At 53.2% G+C, this 26,502-nt stretch overlaps 2 protein-coding genes and 1 pseudogene across 6 annotated transcripts in view; 1 reads left to right on the plus strand and 2 right to left on the minus strand.

Annotated features, from left to right (window-relative positions):
• The window catches only part of LOC128782904 (zinc finger protein 271-like), a 510,341-nt pseudogene that overhangs the window by 337,576 nt on the left and 146,263 nt on the right, over positions 1–26,502 (plus strand).
• Positions 1–26,502, minus strand: part of LOC128782918 (zinc finger protein 436-like) — a 153,641-nt gene that overhangs the window by 57,037 nt on the left and 70,102 nt on the right. The gene's annotated exons all lie outside the window — the stretch shown is intronic.
• Positions 18,154–23,977, minus strand: LOC128782961 (olfactory receptor 14J1-like). Of its 5 annotated transcripts, XM_053933546.1 has the most exons (3): positions 20,790–21,781; positions 20,205–20,255; positions 18,154–19,162 (listed from the first exon to the last, which is right to left on the minus strand). In XM_053933546.1, exon 3 carries the CDS (start codon positions 19,137–19,139, stop codon positions 18,207–18,209), a length of 933 nt encoding a protein of 310 aa, XP_053789521.1. In that variant the 5' UTR covers positions 19,140–19,162; positions 20,205–20,255; positions 20,790–21,781; the 3' UTR covers positions 18,154–18,206. The 5 variants fall into 5 exon arrangements, 3 of the variants coding, with proteins under 3 accessions (XP_053789521.1, XP_053789520.1, XP_053789519.1); XM_053933545.1 differs by lacking the exons at positions 20,205–20,255; positions 20,790–21,781 and adding an exon at positions 23,416–23,884; XM_053933544.1 differs by lacking the exons at positions 20,205–20,255; positions 20,790–21,781 and adding an exon at positions 19,825–19,927.

Consider the following 26,502-nt stretch of genomic DNA (forward strand, 5'->3'; position numbering starts at 1 on the left):
CTGTCCAAAGTTGATGCATCCTCTTCTTTCCCTTGAGCTCCCACAAAAGCTCCATGGGCAGTCAGGGCAGTCATTTTCCTCACCAGCTCATCTTTTGCCACACTGGGACAGGCTGCTCCTTCCCCCTTAAGATCACTTTCTTGAAATGTGTCCATCCTCCCTGGACCCATTTGTTTTTAAGGGCTGTTTCCCTTAAAAAATCAGTACCTGATTCAGTACTCCCCAAATCTCCATCCTAAATAGGCCAAAGTCTACCCTGCCTAATTCCAGTGTGGAAGTTTTGTTGCTGCCCCTCCTTCTTTCACAGAACATTGAAAACTCGATTATTTCATGGTCACTGTGCCCCAGGCAGCCTCCGACCCCCACATCTGCCACCAGCCCTTCTCTGTTTGTGAGCAGCAGGAGACAGAGCTTTCCTTGGGAGTGGAGTGTTACCAAAAATTCGGTGGAACAGAAAACTCCTTCACACCAATGCAGCATCAAGAAGCAGCATTCTTTATTCAGCCGGATGCACGGGGGATAGCTCCTCCCAAAGCCGAGCGTGCTGAGTGCAGGAAAGTTTCTGTTCATATTCTGTATTTTGCACACATATTCATTGATTGTCCAGGACTAAACACACAGATGATAATCATTTCCCCAAAATCATTAACATATTTCCCCTCCCCTTTACCCATGTGTTCTTCTGTCCTGGGGGGTCTCTCTGGTGGTCCCTGGTGGTTGTGGACCCCAATGTTCCCGTGGGCCTGGCTGAGCTGGCAGGACACTGAGGCTGGAGAACTTCCAGCTCCCCTTCTCACACAATGGGCATTGTGTGGTTTCCATAGGCCTGGGGTTTTGGAGAACAAGCTCCAGGTGTCAGCTCACCTGGTGGAGACAATTTCTCATCTGTAACATGAGGTCACAGAGTGGGCTATGACATGACAGAGTGGGGTATGTGAGGTCATCGAGCAGCTACAGCATCAGAGACTGTCTCTGTGACATCACAGAGCTGGCTGTGACATCACAGGGCAGAGGTCTGACATCACAGAGCAGACTGTGACATCACAGAGTTGGCTGGAACATCAGAGACCAGCTGTGTGACATTAGAGAATGGGCTGTGACATTGCAGACCAGGCTGTGACATCACAGAGCAGGCTGTAACATCACAGGGGGGCTGTGTGAGGTCACTGGGTTGGTCACTCCGCCCCAGCTCCCCCCCACAGTTTCTCCCAACAAGTCCAATGCTGTTCATGCCCAGCGGGGTCCCTGTCCCCCGCTATCCCCCCGGCCCACCTGGAGCCACAGCCTCCACCAAAGGATGTTCCACAGGATCCACCCCAGAGACTGACATGGGGAAAAGGGGCCAGGGCTGTGTGACCAGGACATCAAGGACGTGGATTATCCAGGCCCCTGTGGCCTGGGTTGGGTTCCCCAGGGCAGGAAAGATGTCTGGCAGCTGGAGCAGCCTTAGGGAAGGGCCTCCAAGGTGGGGCTGGAGCCCTTGGGCTGTGAGCAGAGGCTGAGGGAGCTGGGCTTGTCCAGCCCAGAGCAGGGAAGGCTGAGGGGCTCCTCATCCCAGCCTGGCAGTGCCAGCGAGGAGGGGATGGAGAACACAGAGCCAGGCTCTTCACCGGGGGGCCTGGTGGGAGACAAAAGCCAATGGGTGGAAGGGGAAAGAGGGGAGATCAGCCAGGCCAGGAGGAGATGAAATGAGTCAGGCTGGTTTCAGCAATTCCTCAACACCAAAAGCAGCCTGACCTCCCTTCTACATCCACCACTGACAGCTTTGGAAATCAGGAATTATTCGAGCTGTTTTATACCCACTCCAGGATGAGCATCCTGATACAAGAACTTAATTGTGTTTATATCTACCACAGAACCACATTTCCATACTAAAATCCATTCTAGTATGGAAATCACTTGTGGCTGGTGGACTCATCAGACCCTGCTGGGACATTGCACATAGCTCAGGGAAGAGTGTGATTGTTATTAAATTGTGTCCTGTTCAACTGTGGTCTGTTGGCCCTGAAGAGAAACTTTCTGTGCCTCTGAGTCTCACCAGTTCCTGACCCCCAAAGGACACAAACCTGATGAGTTGTGGTTCCCACTCCAGTGGTGGCACTTGGAGCTCCCTCCATCCCCAGAGCAGAGCTGCCTTGTCCCAGAAAGTGCCTGGCAATGCAGGGATGAAGGAAACAGGACAGGCTGTGGGGATCAGGGGCAGGGCAGGGCCAGGGATTTGGGGTGGTTGTGAGCCCAGGGCAGGACCCGGCCCTTGGCCTTGGTGAACCTCATCCAATTGTCCTGGGCCCACGGCTCCAGCCTGTCCAGATCCCTCTGCAGAGCTTCCTGCCCTCCAGCACAGCCACACTCCCACCCAGCCTGGGCTCACCTGGAACTGCCTGAGGGTGCCCTTGATGGCCTCATCCAGATCAGCAATAAAGAGATTTCACTGACCTGACCCCAATCCTGAGCCCTGGGGACAGCCCTGGATGTGACTCCATTCCTCAGCTGCTCTGAGTGCCAGGGCTTGGATGCGGGAAATGGTGGGGAGGGGGTAGGGAAAAAGTGTTACTGATTGTCAGCCATGAAGGGTCTTGATTTTCATATCTATTCAGACTGCATTAGGAGGTGCTGGGGGTCAATATCAATTGGACATTGCTGATATCAATCTAGAAACAGGAAAAAAGACAGGACAAAACAGTTCTCCCTGTTTCAAAACAGTATATTCACTTGGAATACACTTCTGAATTCTGTCTAAATTACCACAGAAGAATTGAGGATTAGATTTATTCCCATGGGCTTTTCTTGTTTGGGAGTTTTAAACAAATATTTATGAGTCTTTTGCCACTGGATAAGGAGGTGCTCGGGATCAACATCAACTCTGGATTGCTGATACCAATCTATAAACAAGAAAAGAAAACTTAACAGAAAAAAAAACTTCTCTCTTCATTGTTTTAAATATAGTATATTCACTTTGAATACACTTCTGAAATCTATCTAATTAACCATGGAAGAATTGAAGACCTATTTTTTTCCCAGGGCTTTTCTTGTTTTGGGTGTTTTGAACAAATGCTTACAAGCTTTTCTCACTGAATTCCTGAACTTAAGAGCTCAAGAATGAAGAGGCCTCTGGAGTAAGAAAATTCATCAGCAACCTCCAAGTGGCTGAGGATCCATCCCCATCAGAGCAGCAGTGAGCAGAAATGGGCAGAGCTTTGTGGCTGCCCCAGCTCTGGGATGGGCCCTGGGCCTGGAGCAGGAGCAGCTCTGGAGGGCCCCAAGGCCGGGGCTCTTGTGCTGGCCTGGGCAGATGGGATGGCAGCAGGGGCTGCAGAGCTCTCAGCAGCTGAGGCCGAGGGGAGCAGGGCAGCCAGGGAGCCTCCTTGTGCCTTGGGCAAGCCCCTTCCCCCATGGCTGGGGCTGAGTCCTGGCTGAGCTGCAGCTGCTGCTGTGCCCTTGGCAGGGGCTGAGGCCGTGGGGCCAGTGGCCAGAGCAGCCTGGCCTGAGCAGAGCTGTGGGGCCAGAGCCGGCTGGGCTGTGCTGGGGAAGAGGCCCTTGGTGCTGCACAGAGCTCAGGGCAGCTGGCAGAGCTTGCAGGGAGCTGGGCTGGGCTCCGAGAGCCTGGCCCAGAAACCATCAGTGTCCATCTCAGCCTGGCTGAGCGTGCAGGGGCAGGACTCAGCCCAGGCCTTGTGGGGCAGGGCCAGCGCCTGTGCAAGGCATTGAAAACAGGCAAGTGCCCCAGAGAGGAGGCTGCTCTGTGCCCTTGGGGGCATGGACACAGCAGGGAGGGGGCCCAGGACATTTGTCAGCGCCAGCCTCTGTCCCCAGCCCTTGGCAGCCCTGGCTGCTGAGCCCAGCTTTGGCCTGGGCTGAGTTTGGCTGTGGCCCAGCTCCATCCTGCTGCGGGGCTCAGGGCCTGTTCCCGGCCATGGCCAGCCCTGGCCGGCCTCTCTGCTGGCCCAGAGGCCGGCAGAGCCCGGGGCAGGGCTGTCTGTGCAGCCCCACAGGTGCCAGGGGCTGGGCAGGAGCTGGCAGAGGCTGCCCAGCAGGGAGGCCATGGGGCACAGAGCCCCAAGGCTGCCGTGGGCACCACGGCACAGGGGCCGTTCCCAGCCGCAATGCTCCTGTCCTGGGCTGGGCCTGCACAGGGGCTGTGGCACCATGGCTGGGCCAGCACAGGGCCACCAAGGGGCCACGCAGCCGCTGCCGGGGCTGGCAGCAAGGCCGGCCACAGACAAGGAATTGCTGAGCGTGGCCTGCGCTGGCCAGGGCTGACTGTGCCAAAGGCAGAGCTCAGCTGCCCTTGGGGGCTGCAGGAACACTCAGGAGCCCAAAGAGCCTCCATGGCTGTGCTGGAGACCAAGGCTGGAGCAGGGAAATGCAGGGCTGCTGCGCCATGGCGAGGGCATGGAATTCCAGCACACACCTCAGCTCTTGGATGATCCCGGCACCGTGCTGGGCCCTGTTTCAGCCTGGAGCAGAGCAGATGTTGATGGCACAGGAGCCCTGCGGGGCTGGCAGGGACCTGCAGCTTGCAAGGTGCTCTGCTCTCCCTCAGCTCCTCTCTGAGAGATCCAATCCCAGCTGGGCACCTCAGGGCACAAGTGGCACTGCCTGTTCATGGCCACATAGCTGATGTCTGCCTGGAAAAGGGCACAGGTGTTAATATCTGTTAGTTTCATATTATACAAGTAAATATTTATTAGCTGGGTCATTTGAGTACTTTTTCCCACCAGAAACAGGAATTTCCTGGATCTACTGGGTTCTTCTACTGATGGCAGGAGGAGAAATACTGATCTTCCCCTCTTCCATTGGCACCAAGATTCAGTGTAATATTTCATAACCCTCTTCCTTCAGGTGTTTCCAGTTCTCCTGATTAAATGGCCATGTCGAAGGACATTCCTTCATTTAGAGCAGCTGGATCAATATCCTTCCCAATGCTCCCAGACTTCCTCCTGCAGCTGTTCTCTGGTCATCCCAGTGCATCTCCCTTGACTGGCTTCAAGCTTTCAGCTTCAGGGAATTGCCCAATCTTTCAGAAGTTTAAATAACACCTTGGCCAGCATCCTATTTCCATTTTTATTTTTTATATCACCTCTTCTTATCTGTTTGTCTAAAATCCTTCCTGTATGGCAATCCCTTGTGGATGGTGGACATGTCAGATGTTGCTGGGATGTCACAAGGAGTTCAAGGAAGGGTTTTGACATTTCCTAAATGTTATCCTGTTCAGAGTTTTTATGTTTGCCATTAAGAGGAACTTTCTGTGCCTCTGAGTCTCACCAGTTCCTGGTCTCCCAAAGGACACAAACCTGATGAGTTGTGGTTCCCCATCCAGTGGCTGCACTTGGACCTCCCTCCATCCCCAGAGCAGAGCTGCCTTGTCCCAGAAAGTCCCTGGCAATGCAGGGATGAAGGAAACAGGACAGGCTTTGGGGATCAGGGGCAGGGCATGTCCAGGGAGAAGAATGACTTTTTCATTGGATGGAGCTGTGCCTTCCCTTGGCTTTGTTGGCTGACAAGAAATGAACATCCCTCTGTGTCTCGGGCAGCTCCTTCTCCAGGGAAAGCAGGTGGGAGTTGGAGCCAAGGAGCTGAAAGCTGCAGGTGCAGCCTGGGCTGGAGGGAGCTCAGATTTGCACAAGGCTACTCTGAGTGCCAGGGCTTGGATGGGGGCAATGGTGGGGTGGGGGTAGGGACAGAGTCTGATTGATTGTCAGCCATGAAGGGTCTTGATTTTCATATCTATTCCAACTGCATGAGGAGGTTCTTGGATTTAGAGTCAATTGGCGATTGCACTTATCAATGTATTAACAGGAAAAAAAAAAACTATACAGGACTTCAAAAATCTTTCTCACTGTCTTTTTAAATATAGTGTATTCACTTGCAATAGGCTTCTGAAATCTGTCTAATTAACCACAAAAATTTGAAAGCTTAAATTATTCCCAGAGGTTTGGCTTGTTAAGGTGTTCTGAATGTTAATGAGCCCTGAGGCACTGAATTCCTGAACTGAAGAGCTGAAGGCTGAAGAAGCCTCTGGAGCAGTAAAATTCAGCAGCAGCCTCCAAGGTGCTGAGGATGTCAGCAGCCCCCACTGAGGCCATCCCTGCCCAGAGACCGTGGGGGAATGGGCACACAAGGAGAGCGTCCCTGGGGCTGGGGCAGCAGAACTCAGAGGCACCAGCGGCTCCAGCTGGGAAATGGAGTGTGGGATGGGGCTGTCAAAGCCCTGCCTGGGCTGTGCCAAGCAGGACACACAAGCCCTGACCCCCATCCCACAAACAATTCTCTCAAGGAGACATTTAAAAGAATTATAATTATCTGTGTACTCTGAGTTGGATGCACTGGAGAAATACCAGCAAGAGATCCTCAGGAGCTCCAAACAACAAAACAGCCTTTACTGGGAACTTTAGAAAATCAGAGGAACTTTGGCAAAAGGTTTAATAGGACATTCAATGAACAAAAAACACTTCTCAAAGCATTAACTTGGCCCATTCAACTTCACAAACTCTAAGCCTGTTCAATTTTAAGTTAATCAACATTTGCAAGTGGATAGAAATAGGAGACAGAAGGAGAAAAAGACTAGTAAGATACAGAGAAGTACACACACAGCTACCAACTCCTGGATTCCAGCAGTGTTCAGATGGAAATTCCAAGAGGAGGTAGAGTCAAGATGTGTGCTTGCCTGGTGGTCAGCCTTAAATATCCCTTGGTGTTCCTGGGCCCTTCCCGCAGGTGGGACTTGGGGTCATTTGGTCACTCAGGAGCTGGGCTGGGGCTCCAGAGGTGGCTGTGGAGCATTGCCTGTGCTGTGCCAGGGACTGGCCGACACTGCTGGGCTGGGATAGAGGCTCTGGGGGGATTGGGGTTCCAGGGCAGGGCAGGGCTGGGGTTCCAGGGCAGGGCCAGGCTGGACCTGCCCCTTCCTCCCCCACACATAAAATGTTTCCAGCCAACAATCTCCTCTGGTCTGTCACAATTGACATTGTTGGAGGTGGAACCTCAAATTTGGCCATGGGCACCTGCAGATGAAGGACAGTTCTTTTCCATAGGAAGGAAAGCACAGAGCCCCAGTGTTTCAGCAGCAGATGAGAAGAGACCCTCCACATGCCAAGGTCAGCTTCACCAGTCAGGTGGCCCCCGGGAGGCCAAACCAGCCAGACCTGTTCCATGTTCCCTTGATTTTATGGTGCCCCACAGTGTCACAATGGCATCTTGGATCCATGGGGCTGTGCAGTGTCATAATGGTGCCTTGGTTCCATGGGGTCCAGCAGTGTCACAGTAGACCCTTGGTTTGATGGGTTTCCACAGTGTCACAAAGGCCCCTGGGTTCCAGAAAACCTTGCAGTGTCCCAGTGGTCTCCATGGTTCCACAGGCCCCACAATGTCCCGTGACTCCTCAGTTCCATGAGGCCTGTGATGTCACAATGGACCTTTGGACCCTGGGGGTTTGCTGTGTCACAAAGGTGTCTCGGTCTCCTTTGGCTCCACAGTGTCACAATGGAACATTGATAACACGAGGCCCCTCTGTGTCACCCTGGAGCTTTAGTTCCATGCCACCCTACAGTGTCACAAAAGCCTCTCGGTTTCATGAGGCCTCACAATATCACAATGGTCCTCTTGGTTCTGTGGGGACCCCCAGGGTCACAATGGTTTCCATGATCCCATGAGTCCCCTCAGTGTCACAATGGTGTCCATGGTTCCATGGTGCCCCACAGTGTCACAATGATCCCTTGGTCTCACAAGGTCCCACAGTGTCACAGTGGTCCCTTGGTTCCATGGGCCCTGTGCTGGTGCATTCCCCCCTCCCCTTCTCAGCCCGCCCTGCCAGCTGAGAAATGCTCGCTGGGCCTCGGCCTTGGCCAACAGCCCCTGGGCTCAGCTCCTCTGGAGCTCATCACAAACACTGTCTGCTCCAGGCACTGCTGCTGCCCAAACAGCTCCTGCTTGCTTTAGGAGCAGCCCTGGGAACTGTTTTTGTTCCCTCGGTGGCACAACATCCCTGTTCTCACCCTACCAAAGAAAGCTGTGGATGCCAAGTGCGGCCAGGATGAAACATTGCTGGGACTGAAGCCCCTCTCTTGGGGCCCTGAAAACACCGCTCCAAAAGGAGCCCCTTGGAGCTCTCCTGGGCCAGCGACTCCCTCTGAGTGGGGCCTCTCTGAGCCGGGAACTCTCCCGTTTGCTGCACTCGGGGGATCCCCAACAACGAGGGAGCCTGGGCCGATCCCCCCACTCCTCCAGGCTCAACCCTTCCCCTGCTGGGGAAATGCCAAAGCATCCGCAGGGAGCATTTCCCTGCCCTCAGGGGAATTTCTCACAGGTGCCTTGCACGGACTCTTTGTGTCTGTGTGCACACAGGAGTGCCTGTGCTCGGGAAATGTGGCAGAAATGCTGCTCTCTGAGGGGTCCGAGTGCCTTGGGTAGCTGAGCCAGTCAGGCCTGTAAGTGAGGTTAAATCACAAGGTCTAAGTGAAGTTAAATGGTGCTAAGAGTTGTTCTTTTGCTAATTTGTTATGTTTAATACACGGTATAAGCTGAGTTAAATAATGTTAAATGTTATTCCTCTGTTAAATGGCAAAGTCATAGGTTATGAGTTAGGTTAAATGCTGTTAAGCTCTGTTCTTTTGCTAAATTGTGAAGTTGGAGGTATCAGTTAAGGTTAAGGTATAAGTTAAGTCCTGTTAAGTTTGAGCTCTGTTGAGCTTTTATGTCTTTATTCCTTCTATCCTTGCAAATGTTGATTAACTTAAAACTGAACAGGATTAGAATTTGTGAAGTTGAATGGGCCAAGTTAATGCTTTGAGAAGTGGTTTTTGTTCATTGAATGTTGTATTAAATCTTTTGCCAAAGTTCCTCTGATTTTCTAAAGTTCCCAGTAAAGGCTGCTTTGTTCTTTTGAGCTCCTGAGAATCTCTTGGTGGTATTTCTCCAGGGAGCCCAACTCAGAGGACACAAACAGTTGTAATTCTTTTAAATGTCTCCTTGAGACATCTCCTGGGGATGGGGGTCAGGGCTTGTGTGTCCTGCTTGGCACAGCCCAGGCAGGGCTTTCACAGCCCCATCCCACACTCCATTTCCCAGCTGGAGCCGCTGGTGCCTCTGAGTTCTGCTGCCCCAGCCCCAGGGATGCTCTCCTTGTCTGCCCATTCCCCCACGGTCTCTGGGCAGGGATGGCCTCAGTGGGGGCTGCTGACATCCTCAGCACCTTGGAGGCTGCTGCTGAATTCTACTGCTCCAGAGGCTTCTTCAGCCTTCAGCTCTTCTGTTCAGGAATTCAGTGCCCCAGGGCTCGTTAACATTCAGGTTAACTCATTAAGCTTAACAAGCCAAGGCACTGGGAGTAATTTAAGTTTCTAAGTCTTTTGTGGTTGATTAGACAGATTTAGAAGCCTATTCAAAGTGAGCACATTATATTTAAAAGGACAGTGAGAAAAGATTTCTTAGGTCTTGTTTATTTTTTTTCCTGTTAATTCATTGATATGCGCAATCTCCAATTGACACTAAATCCAAGTACCTCCTCATGCAGTTGGAATAGATATGAAAATCAAGACCCTTCATGGCTCTGGGGATGGAGGGAGGTCCAAGTGCAGCCACTGGATGGGGAACCACAACTCCTCAGCTTTGTGTCCTTTGAGGGACCAGGAACTGCTGAGACTCAGAGGCACAGGAAGGTTTGTCTTCATGGTCAACATAAAAATGTGAACATGATAAAATTTACTAAACATCAAAACACTTCCCTCAGCTCCTTGTGACATCCCAGCAACATCTGACATGTCCACCATCCACAAGGGATTGCCATAGAGCAAGGATTTTAAACAAAGACATTAGAAGAGGTGATAGAAAAGATAAAAATACAACTAAAATGCTGAGTAAGGAGTCATTTAAACTTCTGAAAGTTTGGGCAGCTCCCTGAAGCTCAAAGCATGAAGCCAATCAAGGGAGACATTGGTGGAATGACCAGAGAGCAGCTGCAAGAGGAAAACTGGGAGCAATGGGAAGGTCATAGACACATTTGCTCTAAATGAAGAGATGTTCTTAGACATGGCCATTTAAACAGGAGAGCTGGAAACACCTGAAGGAAGAGAGTAATGAAATATTAGAATGAATGTTGGTGGCAAAGGTAGAGGGAAAGATCAGTATTTCTTCTCCTGCCATCAGTAGAAGAATCCAGTACAACTAAGAAACTCCTTTTCCAGGTGGGAAAACGTTGCCATCTCTTAAAAGTACTCAAATGACACAGAGAATAAAAATTTTATTACTTACATATTATGAAATGTACAAGTATTCAAACCTGTGCCCCTTTCCAGGCAGACATCAGCTGTGTGGCCATGAACAGGCAGTGAGTGCCACTTGTGCCCTGAGGTGCCCAGCTGGGATTGGATCTCTCAGAGAGGAGCTGAGGGAGAGCAGAGCACCTTGCAAGCTGCAGGTCCCTGCCAGCCCCGCAGGGCTCCTGTGCCATCAACATCTGCTCTGCTCCAGGCTGAAACAGGGCCCAACACGGTGCCGGGATCATCAGAGAGCTGAGGTGTGTGCTGGAATTCCATGCCCTCCCCGTGGCGCAGCAGCCCTGCATTTCCCTGCTCCAGCCTTGGTCTCCAGCACAGCCATGGAGGCTCTTTGGGCTCCTGAGTGTTCCTGCAGCCCCCAAGGGCAGCTGAGCTCTGCCTTTGGCACAGTCAGCCCTGGCCAGTGCAGGCCACGCTCAGCAATTCCTTGTCTGTGGCCGGCCTTGCTGCCAGCCCCGGCAGCGGCTGCGTGGCCCCTTGGTGGCCCTGTGCTGGCCCAGCCATGGTGCCACAGCCCCTGTGCAGGCCCAGCCCAGGACAGGAGCATTGCGGCTGGGAACGGCCCCTGTGCCGTGGTGCCCACGGCAGCCTTGGGGCTCTGTGCCCCATGGCCTCCCTGCTGGGCAGCCTCTGCCAGCTCCTGCCCAGCCCGGGGCACCTGTGGGGCTGCACAGACAGCCCTGCCCCGGGCTCTGCCGGCCTCTGGGCCAGCAGAGAGGCCGGCCAGGGCTGGCCATGGCCGGGAACAGGCCCTGAGCCCCGCAGCAGGATGGAGCTGGGCCACAGCCAAACTCAGCCCAGGCCAAAGCTGGGCTCAGCAGCCAGGGCTGCCAAGGGCTGGGGACAGAGGCTGGCGCTGACAAATGTCCTGGGCCCCCTCCCTGCTGTGTCCATGCCCCCAAGGGCACAGAGCAGCCTCCTCTCTGGGGCACTTGCCTGTTTTCAATGCCTTGCACAGGCGCTGGCCCTGCCCCACAAGGCCTGGGCTGAGTCCTGCCCCTGCACGCTCAGCCAGGCTGAGATGGACACTGATGGTTTCTGGGCCAGGCTCTCGGAGCCCAGCCCAGCTCCCTGCAAGCTCTGCCAGCTGCCCTGAGCTCTGTGCAGCACCAAGGGCCTCTCCCCAGCACAGCCCAGCCGGCTCTGGCCCCACAGCTCTGCTCAGGCCAGGCTGCTCTGGCCACTGGCCCCACGGCCTCAGCCCCTGCCAAGGGCACAGCAGCAGCTGCAGCTCAGCCAGGACTCAGCCCCAGCCATGGGGGAAGGGGCTTGCCCAAGGCACAAGGAGGCTCCCTGGCTGCCCTGCTCCCCTCGGCCTCAGCTGCTGAGAGCTCTGCAGCCCCTGCTGCCATCCCATCTGCCCAGGCCAGCACAAGAGCCCCGGCCTTGGGGCCCTCCAGAGCTGCTCCTGCTCCAGGCCCAGGGCCCATCCCAGAGCTGGGGCAGCCACAAAGCTCTGCCCATTTCTGCTTCTTGCTGCTCTGATGAGGATGGATCCTCAGCCACTTGGAGGCTGCTGATGAATTTTCCTACTCCAGAGGCCTCTTCATTCTTGAGCTCTTCAGTTCAGGAATTCAGTGAGACAAGCTTGTAAGCATTTGTTCAAAACACCCAAAACAAGAAAAGCCCTGGGAAAAAAATAGGTCTTCAATTCTTCCATGGTTAATTAGATAGATTTCAGAAGTGTATTCAAAGTGAATATGCTATATTGAAAACAATGAAGAGAGAAGTATTTTTTTCTGTTAAGTTTTCTTTTCTTGTTTATAGATTGGTATCAGCAATCCAGAGTTGATGTTGATCCCGAGCACCTCCTTATCCAGTGGCAAAAGACTCATAAATATTTGTTTAAAACTCCCAAACAAGAAAAGCCCATGGGAATAAATCTAATCCTCAATTCTTCTGTGGTAATTTAGACAGAATTCAGAAGTGTATTCCAAGTGAATATACTGTTTTGAAAACAATGCAGGGAGAACTGTTTTGTCCTGTCTTTTTTCCTGTTTCTAGATTGATATCAGCAATGTCCAATTGATATTGACCCCCAACATCTTCTAATGCAGTATGAATAGAGATGAAAATCAAGACCCTTCATGGCTGACAATCAATAACATTTTGTCCCTACCCCCTCCCCACCATTTCCCTCATCAAACCCCTGGCACTCAGAGCAGCTGAGGAATGGAGTCACATCCAGGGCTGTCCCCAGGGCTCAGGATTGGGGCCAGGTCAGTGAAATCTCTTTATTGCTGATCTGGATGAGGCCATCGAGGGCACCCTCAGTCAGTTCCCAGGTGAGCCCAGGCTGGGTGGGAGTGTGGTTGTGCTGGAGGGCAGGAAGCTCTGCAGAGGGATCTGGACAGGCTGGAGCCATGGGCCCAGGACAATGGGATGAGGTTCCCCAAGGCTAAGGGCCGGGTCCTGCCCTGGGCTCACAACCACCCCAAATCCCTGGCCGTGCCCTGCCCCTGATCCCCACAGCCTGTCCTGTTTCCTTCATCCCTGCATTGCCAGGGACTTTCTGGGACAAGGCAGCTCTGCTCTGGGGATGGAGGGAGCTCCAGGTGCCACCACTGGAGTGGGAACCAGAACTCATCAGGTTTGTGTCCTTTGGGGGTCAGGAACTGGTGGCACTCAGAGACACAGAAAGTTTCTCTTCATTGCCAACAAAAAAATAAAAATGTAAACATGGTACAATTTAAGAAACATTGAAATTCTTCCCTCAGCAATGTGAGACATCCCAGCAATATCTGACATGTCCACCCTCCACAATGGATTTCTGTACAAAACCAATTTTAGACAAAGATGATTTTGTGATAGATATAAACACAGTTAAGTTGTTATATCAGGATGCTTGTCCTAAAGTGGGTATAAAACAGCCTGAACAATTCCTGATTTGCAAAGCTGTCAGTGGTGGATGGAGAAGGGAGATCAGGCTGCTTTTGTTGTTGAGGAAATGCTGAAACCAGCCCGACTCATTCCATCTCCTCCTGCCCTGGCTGATCTCCCCTCTTTCCCCTTCCACCCATTGGCTTTTGTCTCCCACCAGGCCCCCGGTGAAGAGCCTGGCTCTGTGTTCTCCATCCCCTCCTCGCTGGCACTGCCAGGCTGGGATGAGGAGCCCCTCAGCCTTCCCTGCTCTGGGCTGGACAAGCCCAGCTCCCTCAGCCTCTGCTCACAGCCCAAGGGCTCCAGTGCTGTTGGACAATACCCTTTTCCTGACCCAGAGAGGGGGCAACTGAGAGGTGCTTTAAAAACTTTTATTCCGTTTTCAGTCTCATGAGACGGGTGAGAAAATACAGATGTTGTAATTAATGCCATCACAATCAGAAGCACACCATTTCCTAATTACAATACACCATAAGCATTTTTTGGCCTATCAGCTTTAGCTACACCATGCTGTAAGTGCCTTATGGCCAATCATCTAAAATTATCCCTCGTGGGTCCCATTAGAATGCATCTTTCACAGTTCTATTTCTCAAAAATATCTAGTCTTATTTGTAAAGCCATCCTTTGAAACTTTTATCTAGCTCCATTTCTCTCTCAACAATATCTGTCCTATTCCATGGCATTTCTAAATCAGCATTTCTTATCTCAAACTTTGCATATGGATGCGTACTCTGTGGAACTTCTGTCAGGCCCTGAGAACTCTCTACAAATCCACTTCCCACACAGCCCCACCTTGGAGGCCCTTCCCAAGCCTGCTCCAGCTGCCAGACATCTTTCCTGCCCTGGGGAACCCAACCCAGGCCACAGGGACCTGGATAATCCACGTCCTTGATGTCCTGGTCACACAGCCCTGGCCCCTTTTCCCCGTGTCCGGCTCTGGGGTGGATCCTGTGGAACATCCTTTGGTGGAGGCTGTGGCTCCAGGTGGGCCGGGGGGATAGCGGGGGACAGGGACCCCGCTGGGCATGAACAGCATTGGACTTATTGGGAGAAACTGTGAGGGGGAGCTGGGGCGGAGTGACCAACCCAGTGACCTCACACAGCCCCTCTGGGATGTCACAGCCTGCTCTGTCATATCAGACCTCTGCCCTGTGATGTCACAGCCAGCTCTGGAATGTCACAGAAGCAGTCTGTGATGTTGTAGCTGCTCGACGACCTCACATAACTCTGTGACCTCATGTTAGCAGAAGATAAATTGTCTCCACCAGGTGAGCTCACACCTGGAGCTTGTTCTCCAAAACCCCAGGCCTATGGAAACCACACCATGCCCATTGTGTGAGAGGGGGAACTGGAAGTTCACCAGCCTCAGTGTCCTGCCAGCTCAGCCTGGCCCACAGGAACATTGGGGTCCACGACCACCAGGGACCACCAGAGAGACCCCCAGGACAGAAGAGAGCATGGGTAAAGGGGAGGGGAAATATGTGAATGATTTTGGGGAAATGATTATCAGATGTATGTTTAGTGCGGGACAATCAGTGAATATGTGTGCAAAATACAGAATATGAACAGAAACTTTCCTGCACGCAGCACGCTCGGCTTTGGGAGGAGCTATCCCCCGTGCATCTGGCTGAATAAAGAATGCTGCTTCCTAATGCTGCACTGGTGTGAAGGTGTTTTCTGTTTCACCGAATTTTTGGTAACACTCCACTCCCAAGGAAAGCTTTGTCTCCTGCTGCTCACAAACAGAGAAGGGTTGGTGGCAGATGTGGGGGTCGGAGGCTGCCTGGGGCACAGTGACCATGAAATAATCGAGTTTTCAATGTTCTGTGAAAGAAGGAGGGGCAGCAACAAAACTTCCACACTGGAATTAGGCAGGGTAGACTTTGGCCTATTTAGGATGTTAATTTGGGGAGTACCGAATCAGGTATTTATTTTTTAAAGGGAAACAGACCTTAAAAAAAAGGGGGTCCAGGGAGGATGGACACACTTCAAGAAAGTAATCTTAAGGGGGAAGGAGCAGCCTGTGCCAGTGCGGCAAAAGATGAGCTGGTGAGGAAAATGACTGCCCTGACTGCTCACTGATCTTTGGTGGGAACTCAAGAGAAATAAGAGGGTGCATCAACTTTGGACAGAAGGTCAGGGAACTTTGGAAGTGTTCGAGGATGTTGTTAGGTCATGCAGAAAAAAAAGGAAAGAGGTGAAATCTCAAGAGCTTAACCTGGACAGTTCTGTGAAAAATAATAAAATATGTGTCTATGAATAAATTAATAGCAAAATGTGGTATAAGGACAACCTCTACTCTTTATTGGATGCCGTGGAGAATAGAGTAACTAAAGACAAAGAAAAGGCCGAACTACTTAACATCTTGTTTGTCCCAATTATCAATATTAGGGCATATTGTCCTCTGGACAAGAGTTCTCCTGAGCTGGCAGATGGGCACAGGGAGCAGAACAGCCCCTGTAATCCAGGAGGAAGCAGCTGGTGACCTGCTGGGCCACTCAGATGCTCACAGGTGTATGGGATGGGATGGGATCCATCCTAGGGGGATGAGGGAGCTGGTGGATGAGCTCCCCAAGCTGCTCTCCATCATTTCCCATCAGTCCTGGCTCAGCAGGGAGGTGCCAGAGCACTGGAGGTGCCAGTGTGAGCCCATCCCCAAGAAGGGCTGGAAGGAGGATCTGAGGAACTCCAGGCCTGTCAGCCTGACCTCGGTGCCTGGCAAGGTTCTGGAACAGATCACCTTGAGAGCCATCACAGGGCACCCACAGGATGGCTGAGGGGTCAGAGCCAGCCAGCGTGGATTTGAATACCTGAATTGATGATCAGGATGGGGACTGAGTCAACCATCTATAAATATGCAGATGACACCAAGCTGGGTGTGAGTCTGGATCTGCTGGAGGGTAGGAGGGCTCTGCACAGGGCCCTGGACAGGCTGGATCCAGGGCCCAATTCCAACAAGGTGAGGTTTAACAAGTCCAAGTGCCGGGTCCTGCACTTTGGCCACAACAACCCCTGCAGCGCTCCAGGCTGGGGATAGAGGGGCTGGAGAGCAGCCAGGCAGAAAGGGACCTGCAGGGACTGATGGACAGCAGGCTGGACATGAGCCAGCAGTGTGCCCAGGTGGCCAAGAAGGCCAATGGCTCCTGGCCTGGATCAGGAATGGTGTGGCCAGCAGGAGCAGGGCAGTGATTCTTCCCCTGTGCTCAGCACTGGTTGGGCAGCACCTCGAGTGCTGTGTCCAGTTCTGGGCCCCCAATTTAGAAAGGACATGGAGGGGCTGGAGCGTGTCCAGAGAAGGGCAACAAGGCTGCTGAGGGGTCTGGAGCACAAGTCCTGTGAGGAGCAGCTGACGGAGCTGGGGTTTTTGATCCTGGAGAAGAGGAGGCTCAGGGGAGACAAGGAGGTGTCAGGGCACAGGTTGGACTTGATGATCTCCAAGGTCTTTTCCAGCCTTGCTGATTCTGGGATTCTCTGAAACCACCCTTGGAGCAGGTGCAGGAGGAGCCCTGGGCCTCCTCTTCAGAAGCTGCAGCAGCCCAGGTCCCTCAGCTTCTCCTCACAGCCCCAAAGCCCATCCTGTCAGTCCTGCAGAGCCTCTGCAGCTCCTCCTCCTTGCCCAGAACAGGGAGCCCCACAGGCAGACACAGCAGCCCAGATGTGCCCCCCTGGCCTGGGCTGCCTCTGGCAAGGGAGCAGCGCGAGGCACTGCAGGAGCCTGCAGACAATTCCTGCAGCACTTGTGGGATGATCCTGCTCCCCAAGGGACGTTCCCATGGTGCCAAGTCAGGAACTGCAATGGGGAGTGGGGCCAGAGAGGAAAGGGCAAACAGGGATGGGCTGTGTGCAGGGCAGGGAACAGGGCTGGGCAAGAGGAAGAAATCTGTAGGAGGATGAATAAAGAAAGCAGAGGTGAAGCCAAGGAAATGCTCAGGGCAGTTTGGAGGTGGCTGCCAGGCAGCCCTGGCTCTGAACAACAGCGTCTGCAGTGGGACAGGAAAGTCCCAGCTGATCGGAACAAACTTTCTGGCTGAGTGCAGAGGCCAGGACAAAGCTGAGTGTTTTCCCTGGTGTCCCCCAGCCCTTCCTGGCCCCAGGGGCTGATGGCATTTGTGCTGTCTCAGGTTCATGTCCCCACAGCACCAGCACGGGGGTGCTCCCGCCTGCTGTGTGCAATGCAAACAGGGGCTCCTGAGCCAGAGCTGCCGTGTCTGTGCCTGCAAGGATGCGGCACCTGTGTGAGCTGGGGGAGAGGCCAGGGCTGCAGAGGGGGGATGTTGTTGGCAGCTCCATGAGGACGCTCTGGGACGCTGCCCTGGGCTGTGCAGCGCACTGGGGATGGATCAGCCCCTGCTCTGCTGCTCCTTCCCGTCTCCCCCAGGGCCCTGGCTGAGCACCAGCCGTGCTGTTTGCCCCCAGCCTGCCCACGGCCAGCCTGGGGCTGCTGACGGGGGTTTTCTGTGCTGAGCATTGGCCTGGCCGTGTTCTTGAGAGAGCCTGGGCAAGGAGCCTGGAGCCCCCAGGCCCTGGCCTGAGGCGTCAGCACTGCCCCAGCAGTTCCCATGGCCTGTCCCTGCTGCAGCCCCGGCACTGCCACCCCCAGGACTGTGCCCGGCCCCGAGAGCACTCAGGCCCTGCAGCAACACCAGGGCCACCAGGGCAGCGGGGCAGGGCCACGGGAGCAGCACTGCCAACACCAAGTGCTGCTGCTGCTGCTGGGCACAGCTGCTGTGCCAGCACTGATCTGCCCCCAGCTCTGCACACAGACATTGCTGCTGCAGCTCCAGAGGAGGCAACAAAAGGGCAGCTCTGCAGAAAACTCTGCTGGGAGATCCTTGAGTTGCTTTAAAGTCACCGAGAGTGCAGCCCCTCATTGACACTGTCTGTGGGCACAGGGAATGTGGAGAGAAACAAAATGAGAAATGGCACAAACAATGACATTTCCTTGGGGAGAAGATGAAAAAAGTAAATCAAAGGAAAAAACACCCACAACCAAAGCAACAAGTATCAAAGATGAGTTTTATTACAAGTGATTTGCAGAAATTGGCCAGCAGTTTAATGTCCCTGAAACCATCCAGTGATCAGTCTCCACACTGCAGCCTTGAGCTCCTGGTTCCTCAGGCTGTAGATGAGGGGGTTCAGGGCTGGAGGCACCACCGAGTACAGAACTGACAGGGCCAGATCCAGGGATGGGGAGGACATCGAGGGAGGCTTCAGGTAGGCAAACACTGCAGTGCTGACTAACAGGGAGAGCACGGCCAGGTGAGGGAGGCAGGTGGAAAAGGCTTTGTGCCGTCCCTGCTCAGAGGGGATCCTCAGCACAGCCCTGAAGATCTGCACATAGGAGAAAACAATGAACACAAAACAACCAAATACCAAACACATACTAACAGCAATGAGCCCAAGTTCCCTGAGGTAGGATTTGGAACAGGAGAGCTTGAGGATCTGGGGGATTTCACAGAAGAACTGGCTCAGGGCATTGCCATGGCACAGGGGCAGGGAAAATGTATTGGCTGTGTGCATGAGAGCATTGAGAAAGGCACTGGCCCAGGCAGCTGCTGCCATGTGGGCACAAGCTCTGCTGCCCAGGAGGGTCCCGTAGTGCAGGGGTTTGCAGATGGACACGTAGCGGTCGTAGCACATGATGGTCAGGAGGGAATACCCTGCTGACATGAAGAACATAAAGAAGAAGATCTGTGAAGCACATCCAGTGTAGGAGATGGTGCTGGTGTCCCAGAGGGAATTGTGCATGGCTTTGGGGACAGTGGTGCAGATGGAGCCCAGGTCGCTGAGGGCCAGGTTGAGCAGGAAGAAGAACATGGGCGTGTGCAGGTGGTGGCCGCAGGCTACGGCGCTGATGATGAGGCCGTTGCCCAGGAGGGCAGCCAGGGAGATGCCCAGCAAGAGGCAGAAGTGCAGGAGCTGCAGCTGCCGCGTCTCTGCCAGTGCCAGCAGGAGGAAGTGGCTGATGGAGCTGCTGTTGGACATTGGCTGTGGCTGCACATGGGCACCTGTTCATGGAGAAAGGACAGTGACAAGTCAGGAGAGGCTGCTTGGAGCCAAACCTGGGCCATTCCCTGTAGCCTGTCCTGCTGGGACTCACCCACCCTTGTTCCTGCTCTGGGCAAACCTTCACCCAGGTCCCTGCCTGAGCTCCAGCTGTGCTGGCTGAGTGTGCCAGGAGCAGCCAGGGCTCTTCGTGGGGGCTCTCAAGGAGCCATCCCTGCCCTGCTGCCCTGGCTTTGTGGCCATGTGGCAGAGGGACAAGGCTGGATATTCAGGATTTTTCAGGGCAATCACTTCTAATGCAGAAAGTGTTGGTAGCATCTGCACTCCCACTTCTAAGGGAAATAGATGGCAGGAGCTGGTTTTAGGATTGTTTTCCTAGCCACACATCATTCCTGGCTCTCTGAGGTCAGAAATCCCCAGCATTCCTGCTGCACTCAGAGTTTGGCACTGAGAGATGGGAGAGGCAAAGGATTCCCTGTGGCTGAGGGCAGGTGAGGGGCTGGATGGGCTTGTTCCCCCAGCACTGCTCTGTTCAGCCCCCTCTCCTTCCCTGAGCATCTCCCTGGGCCTGGACATTCCCTCCTGAGAGGTGCCTTGTCCCTGCCAGCGCTCACAGAGCCCATCCCACCCCGTGTGCCCTCAGCCCGGCCCTACAGAAACCTGCCTGTGTGCAGGGCCCTGGCTGGGGCAGGGTCTGTGTGCAGCTGGGCAAGGGCAGCTCAGGAGAGCCCTGCTGGGCCCTGCCAAGGTGATGCTGCTGCTGTCCAGGGCTGAGCAGTGGCTGAAGGCCCTTTGGGAGGCTGCCAGCAGAGAGACTGACCACCCAAAGTCACAGTTCTGGAGTCTCTGTAAATGTTCAAACATTCCTTTGAGGATCCTGTGTGTCCCTTTCAACTCAGAATGTTCTGTCATTCTGGGATTACAATTCCTGTTCTGCTTCTCTCATCCCCCTGCTGTCTATGATCAAAAGAGAAAAAAAACAAAACAAAACAAACAAAAAAAAGCCCTTGCAACAGAGTTAGAACAGTAAAGTAAAAATCAGACCTTTATTGGAAGCTTCCAGGTGTCCCAGAGGGGATGAGGCTCAATCGGCTCCTGATTTCAACAATTTCTAAAGGTTCATTAATTACGATATTTAACAGGAACATCAAATAGGAGAATCAGTTGTACTAGTTACACACCCGTAACTCAACCCTTTGGAGAAGGTCCAAGGACTTCTTTGCCACACTTTTTGTTATGACTGCTCATATTCTGGTCAAAGCCAAAATGTTCTTCTTGTAGGTCCTCTTCCTGGTAATAAGATGATGCAGTATTTCAGGAATGTATTTAGACAGCCTGCTTATTGTTTTAAAATCTAAGAGAAAGGTTAGAAAACGTACTAGAGTTAATTAAGGGTTACAGTTATATAAGCATATATATATATGCTTATATATATATATAGCTAATTAAGAGTTTAATTAGAGTCAAGTAAGGATTATAGTTTTATAACAATATAATAGTAGTCTACAAAGCTATGAATATATAAAAATGTATCACAAGCAAAAATCGTTTTGTCTCATCCTTCTCCAAGCAGGAAATTGAAAACAGTCTCAGGAAAGCTGCTGAGCTTTACAGCAATCCCAGGCTTACCTTCTTTGGGAAGTGTCCTCCGGAGCTGTGCCCAGGCTGGTCTGGAGCTGGGAGCAGCCCTGCCCCAGCCAGCAGCTCTCAGCAGCAGCACCTGCCCTGCTCAGGGTGGCTCCTTCCCCCAACAGCTTCTGGCCAGCGCTGGCAGCAGCTCCCCGGGCCGGCTGAGAGCTGTCCCTGGCAGGCAGCAGAGTCCCTGGCCCAGCACAGCGCCCTGGGCTGCAGGACCCTGCTCTGCAGGACAGCCCTGGGCACCCCTGGCTGCTCTGCACAAGAGACCATCAGAGAATGTACTCACAGGGTCTGTGGGCATTGGCATGTTCCAGCTTGAGGAGATCACTGCAGGAGCTGCAGCTGCATTGTCCTGCAGCCAGAGGTTCCTGTGCCAAGGGCTGGCAGTGATTCTGCCCCAGGCACTTCTCAGCACCTTCCCAGCCCTGACTGATTGAAGCTCTCTGTGCCTCTGGGCTGTGCCCGCGCTGGCTGCAGGCAGTGCCCCAGCCCTGCTGGGCTGGGAGAAGAGCTGCTCATCCAGAGAAATGTGCTTTTGAAGCTCTGCTTGCTTACCAGCATCACCCTCTGTGCCAAGAGCCCGGCCCAGCTCAGCAGCACAGACACAGCACAAGCACTTGAATGAGCCTCTGGGGCTTTGTGCTCAGGCCCTGAACATCAGGCCCTGAGAGGGAGCTGCAGAAACCTCTCCAGAGCTCCAAGTCAGAATCCAACTGCAAAGTTTCTTTGACTTTTAATGGGTCCCAGTGTGGGACACGAGTGAGAAAGTGTCCCCAGGCCCCAGGCAGAGCAGAGAACTGGAGGCACTGATGACAGGTGGGGACAAAGAGAAGCCAAGTCTTGGTGGCCTGGGGCACAGCAGGGTCTGTGCCACCAAGGGCTGTCAGGAGACACCTTGTCCTGAGGCCCTGGGGCCTCCTGGCACAGCCCCAGCCAGGCTGGGCACTGTCAGCCCCTTGTCCTGCCCTCAGCATCCCCCCCTAGCCCACATCCCAGTGGCCTCAAGGATCTGCTGGAAGGAGTCCCTGGGGAGCCTTGCTCAGGAATGGCCCTGGGGGCTCCACAATGCTCCCAGGCACTGCAGGTTTTTCAAAGGACTTGGGCTTTGGCTTTTGCCTTGCAGTCTCTGAGAGCTTTCTGCAATCATGGCCTCCAATTATCTGCTGTAATTAGTCCCTGGAGAGGCTTTGTCAGCAACAACACTCAGTGGGGCTCATTAATGCTTCAAGGTACTTCAGTTCTTTTAAGGCACTTGGTGTTTCTCTTTTGATACAGACTCTGTGAGAGGTTTGTGCAATCATGGCCCCAATTATCTGCTTTAACGAGTCCCTTGAGAGCTTTGCACTGACACTCAGTGGGGCTCATTAATGCTTTGGGATGCTCACCTTTTTCCAGGTACTTTGGATTTTCCTTTCCACACTGAGAGGTTTTTGTGCCATTTTGAGTCTCTGCGAGGTTTTTGTGCCATCCTGGCCTCCAGTTCTCTCCTCCAAGGAGTCCATGAGGAGCCTGTGTTGGGGATGGTCCTCAGTGGCACCCATTAATGCTTTGAGACACTTTGGGCTTTTCTTCTGCCTTGGACTCCTGGAAAGGTTTGTGCAATCTCCTCTCAGGCCCTGAGGTTCCAGGGCTCAGCTCCAAATGCACCACGGGGCTCATTAGGATCAAGCAAGTCCTGACAAATCATGGCTCTACCTTTCATTTCCCTCTGCTCAAGTGCAGTTCATCAGGAATTTTTCTGTAGTGGTTTTGGTTCACCAATTTGAGATTTCTCGTCCAATGCATCAATTAGTGTGGTGGGTTCAGTGTTGGCTAATTACCAGTGCGCTCACTAGAATATACTTACTCATTTCCTGCACTGAGGTAGGATTAGGAGAAAGTTAAAGTGGGCTCAGAACTTTAAAAGTGTATAATAAAAAGTTTGTTAATAGTAACTAAAAGAAAGAGTAATTAGAATCAGAACGAAACTTTCAGGACACTTCCTCTCTCCCTACAACCTGACAATGCAAAGAGACAAAACCTAAAATTTTCAGTCAGTTTACCACCTCTAGAATAGTCTTTCTTCAGTCCACTTAGGGAGGGAATTTCCTCTTGTTAATCTTATGGAGACTTCTCCACAAGAAAACAGTTCTCTCATGGCTTTCAATTTCCACAAATAGCAGCTGCCTGGAAAAATCTGCAATCATGAAGTCCCTCCCATTTTTTCACAACTTTTCCCACAGCTGTGTCTATGGCCCATGTCAGCTTATGGAGCATTAGTTTACAGATGAGCTGTTTAAGAGCAAAGGTTTTCTTCATCTATTTCTGAAATCATCTTCATCTCTGGGAACAGAGGTCTTCTTCTTCTCTCCCTGAGGGCACAAGGTCTCATCACTCTGCTCTCTTTCTCTGTTCAAACTTCTCATGGGATCACAGCTACTGCAACATTTGCTTACTTTAGCATGGAGGCCTTTGCTGAACAAGTCATCTCCCCATTCTTTCCAATGCGTTATAGGGAAAAGGAGAGTCTGATGTATCAATTCCATCCTTCTCCATAGCTTTAGCAGAGGATTTCAGCCCCAAGATCAAGGCATCTCCTCATCCCTCCCATCTGGGACTCAACTTCCTCTTCACTGACCTCGGTGTCTTCACGTTGCTCCTGTGTGTGCCTGCACTTTGTCCTTTTCTCTCACTGGAGGGAGGATGGAAGCACGGGAAGAGTCAATATCTCAGGCGGGGCCTGCAGATGGTTGCGTGAGCCCGGCCGGGCTGGGTCCTTGCGGCCGGAGCTGTTTTCCCATGGAGGTTTGTGCAGCGGCTGCGCTGGGGCTGTGTCAGGCTGGGCGGCGCTGGGGGCAGGGCCAGGATCTCAGCAGCCAGGCCAGAGCAGAGCAGCAGCACGGCCGGGGCCGATGGCTTCTCCTGGCCCTGCCCGCTGGTTGCGGGCCAAGCCCAAGGGCGGCAGAAGCTTGGCCGAGCCGGCCCGGCCCGGGGCTGCTCCTGGGGCCCGGCGGATCCTGGCTGGGCCCGGGCTGGCGGCGGGGCAGGGCTCGGCAGCGGCCAGATGTCAGCAAGCGCAGCCACGGCCTGGCCCGGCCTCGGCCCCGTGGCCTCCCCTCCCCTGCCCGGCAGCCGATGGGGCCTGGCGGGCTCCCTGGGAAGGGGCCCGGCCCCACGGCAGGAGCTGCCCGGCCCGCCCCGGCCCAGACGGGGGCTGGCCCGGCCTTGGCACCTCTTTGCTGGCCAGAAGGGAAAGAGACCCAGCCAGGCTTCTTCCTCTTTAACTTGTGTCTTCACAGAGGCGTCTGCAGTTTCCTTAGCGGTTTAACAGATTTTCAATTCTCAAAGCTAATTACTGATTGTTTTTTTGTCAGACACGGAGAAAACTGCTAGCAGCTTCTCTCAGGACATCACTTGTGTGATGCAAAACCACCACAACAGCACAGAGCACAGAGCTCCTTTGTCCATATGTAGTGGTCATATGCCCGATGCCTCAAAATCCCACCTTGGGAGATCTCTGGGTGCTCTCCAAGGTGTTTTCATATGAAAACATTCAGCTCATAGTCTAAGAAAATCACCAGAGGACAGAGCCGGCATGACCTGTCTACTGGCTACTGTCCTGGCTACTTTTGTCTGGGAGCATTCCTTGGATATAGGGAATTTGGGAGGCCAAATTCTAATTTTGGCCATGGTCTTTGGCAAGAATGCTGTTTTTTTTCCATAGGAAGGAACAGAGCCCCTCTGTTTCAGGGGCAGATGAGAGGTGACCACTGGAGGCCAATGCCAGCCAGAGCTGACAGGTTTTTCTGAGATACCTTTGCCTATAGGAAATTTTTTAGGAGGCTTCCCAGTTTTAGCAATGGGCATCTGGAAAGAGGGACTGTTCTTTTCCATAGCAAGGAAAGCACAGAGCCCCAGTACTCCAGGAGCTGATGAGAGGCAGCCCTTGGCATTCCAAGATCAGCCAGACCTGTCAGGTGGCCCCTGGGAGGCCAAGCCAGCCAGACCTGTTCCATGTTCCCTCGGTTCCATGGGGCCCCACAGTGTCCCAATGGTCCCTTGCTTCCAGGAGGCCCTGAGGTGTCACAATGCCCCCTTGGTGACACGAGGCCCTGAAGGGTCCTCATGGTCTCCATGGTTCTATCAGGCCCCACAGAGTCATGATGGTCTCTGGGTCCATGAAGCCCCACTGTGTCACCATGGCCCCTTGGTTCCATGGGCTGCAGTGGTGCCACAATGATCCCCTGGGTTCCATGAGGTGCCCACAGTGTCACAGGGATCTCCATGGGAAGGAAAGAACCCAGCCCCAGTGTGGCAGGGGCAGCCACCAGAGGCCAAGGCCAGCCAGATTTTACGGTACTGGCAGATTTTGTCTCAGAGCAACCCTTTAATATAGGGAATTTTAGAGGTGGAATCCCAATTTCAGACATGGGCACCCAGAGGAGAAGGATGGTTCTTTTCCAAGGAAGGAAAGCACAGAACACTGGTGTTTGAGGGGCAGATGTAGGGCGGCCACCAGAGGCCAAGGCCAGCCAGACTTCTCTGTCCTGGTACTTTTTTGTCTGAAAGCAACCCTTGTATATAGGGAATTTGGGAGGTGGAACCCCAATTTCGGCTATTTCTGTGTGGATAAGAAGGATGGTTCTTTTCCATAGCAAGGGAAGCACTGAACCCAAGTGTTTCAAAAGTAAAAGATCAGAGATGGGGTTCCTGGGAGGCTGAGCCAGCCAGACCTGTTTGTCCTGGCAGCTTTTTTCATGGTCGAATCCTTGGATATACGGAATATGGGAGGAGGAATCTCAGTTTTGACCACAATGATCCTCTTGAGAAGAAGGATGGTTCCATAGGAAGGGGAAGCATCAAGCCCCACTGGCAGGTGAGAGGCAGCCCCCAAGAGGCCAAGGGCAGCCAGACCTGTCTGTCCTGACTGATTTCACTGGGGAGCAATCCTTGGATGTATGGAGTTTTGGAGGTGGAATCCCAGTTTTGGCCATTGGCACCTGGTCAGGATGGATGTTTTTGTCCTATAGGAAAGAAAAGCACAAAATCCAAGTGTTCTGGAAGATGATGAGAGGTAGCCACCCTTAGGCCAAGCCAGCCAGACCTGTCTCTCCTGGCACCTTTCATCTCGGGGCTATCCTTGGACACAGGGAATTTTGGAGGTGGAATCCCAATTTTGGCCATGAGCACCTGGACAGGAAGAGGAAAGCACAGAGCCCCAGTGTTCCAGAGGCACATGAGTGCCAGCCCTCAGGAAGCCAAGGCCAGCCAGACTTGTCAGTCCGGGCAGCTTCTGTCTGGGAGCTGTCCTTGGATATAGGGAATTCTGGAGGCAGATCCCCAATTTTGGCCATGGGTGCCTGGTTGAGATGGATGTTTTTTCCCATAAGATATAAAAGCACATGGTCCCAGTGTTTCAAAGGCAGATGAGTGGTGGCCCCTGGGTGGCCAAGGCAGCCAGAGCTGTCTCTCCTGGCAGATTTCATCTGGAAACAAACCTTGAAATATAGGGAAATTTGGAGAAATAATCTCGGTTTTGGCCCTGGGTCGCTAGAGGAGAAGGACAGTTCTCTCCCATAGAAGGAAAGCCCAGAGCCCCAGTGCTTCAGGGGCAGGTGAGAAGCAGCCCTCGACATGCCAAGGTCAGCCAGACATGTCAGTTGGCCCCCGGGAGGCCAAGCCAGCCAGACCTGTTCCATGTTCCCTTGGTTTCATGGGACCCCAC

This window comes from Vidua chalybeata (assembly GCF_026979565.1).
Source record: "Vidua chalybeata isolate OUT-0048 chromosome W unlocalized genomic scaffold, bVidCha1 merged haplotype SUPER_W_unloc_5, whole genome shotgun sequence".
Taxonomy (NCBI): Eukaryota; Metazoa; Chordata; class Aves; order Passeriformes; family Viduidae; genus Vidua; species Vidua chalybeata.

What these genes read in the sequence shown, in the direction of transcription:
- LOC128782961 (XM_053933545.1), bottom strand. Translation starts at nt 19,139, where the DNA reads ATGTCCAACAGCAGCTCCATCAGCCACTTCCTCCTGCTGGCACTGGCA.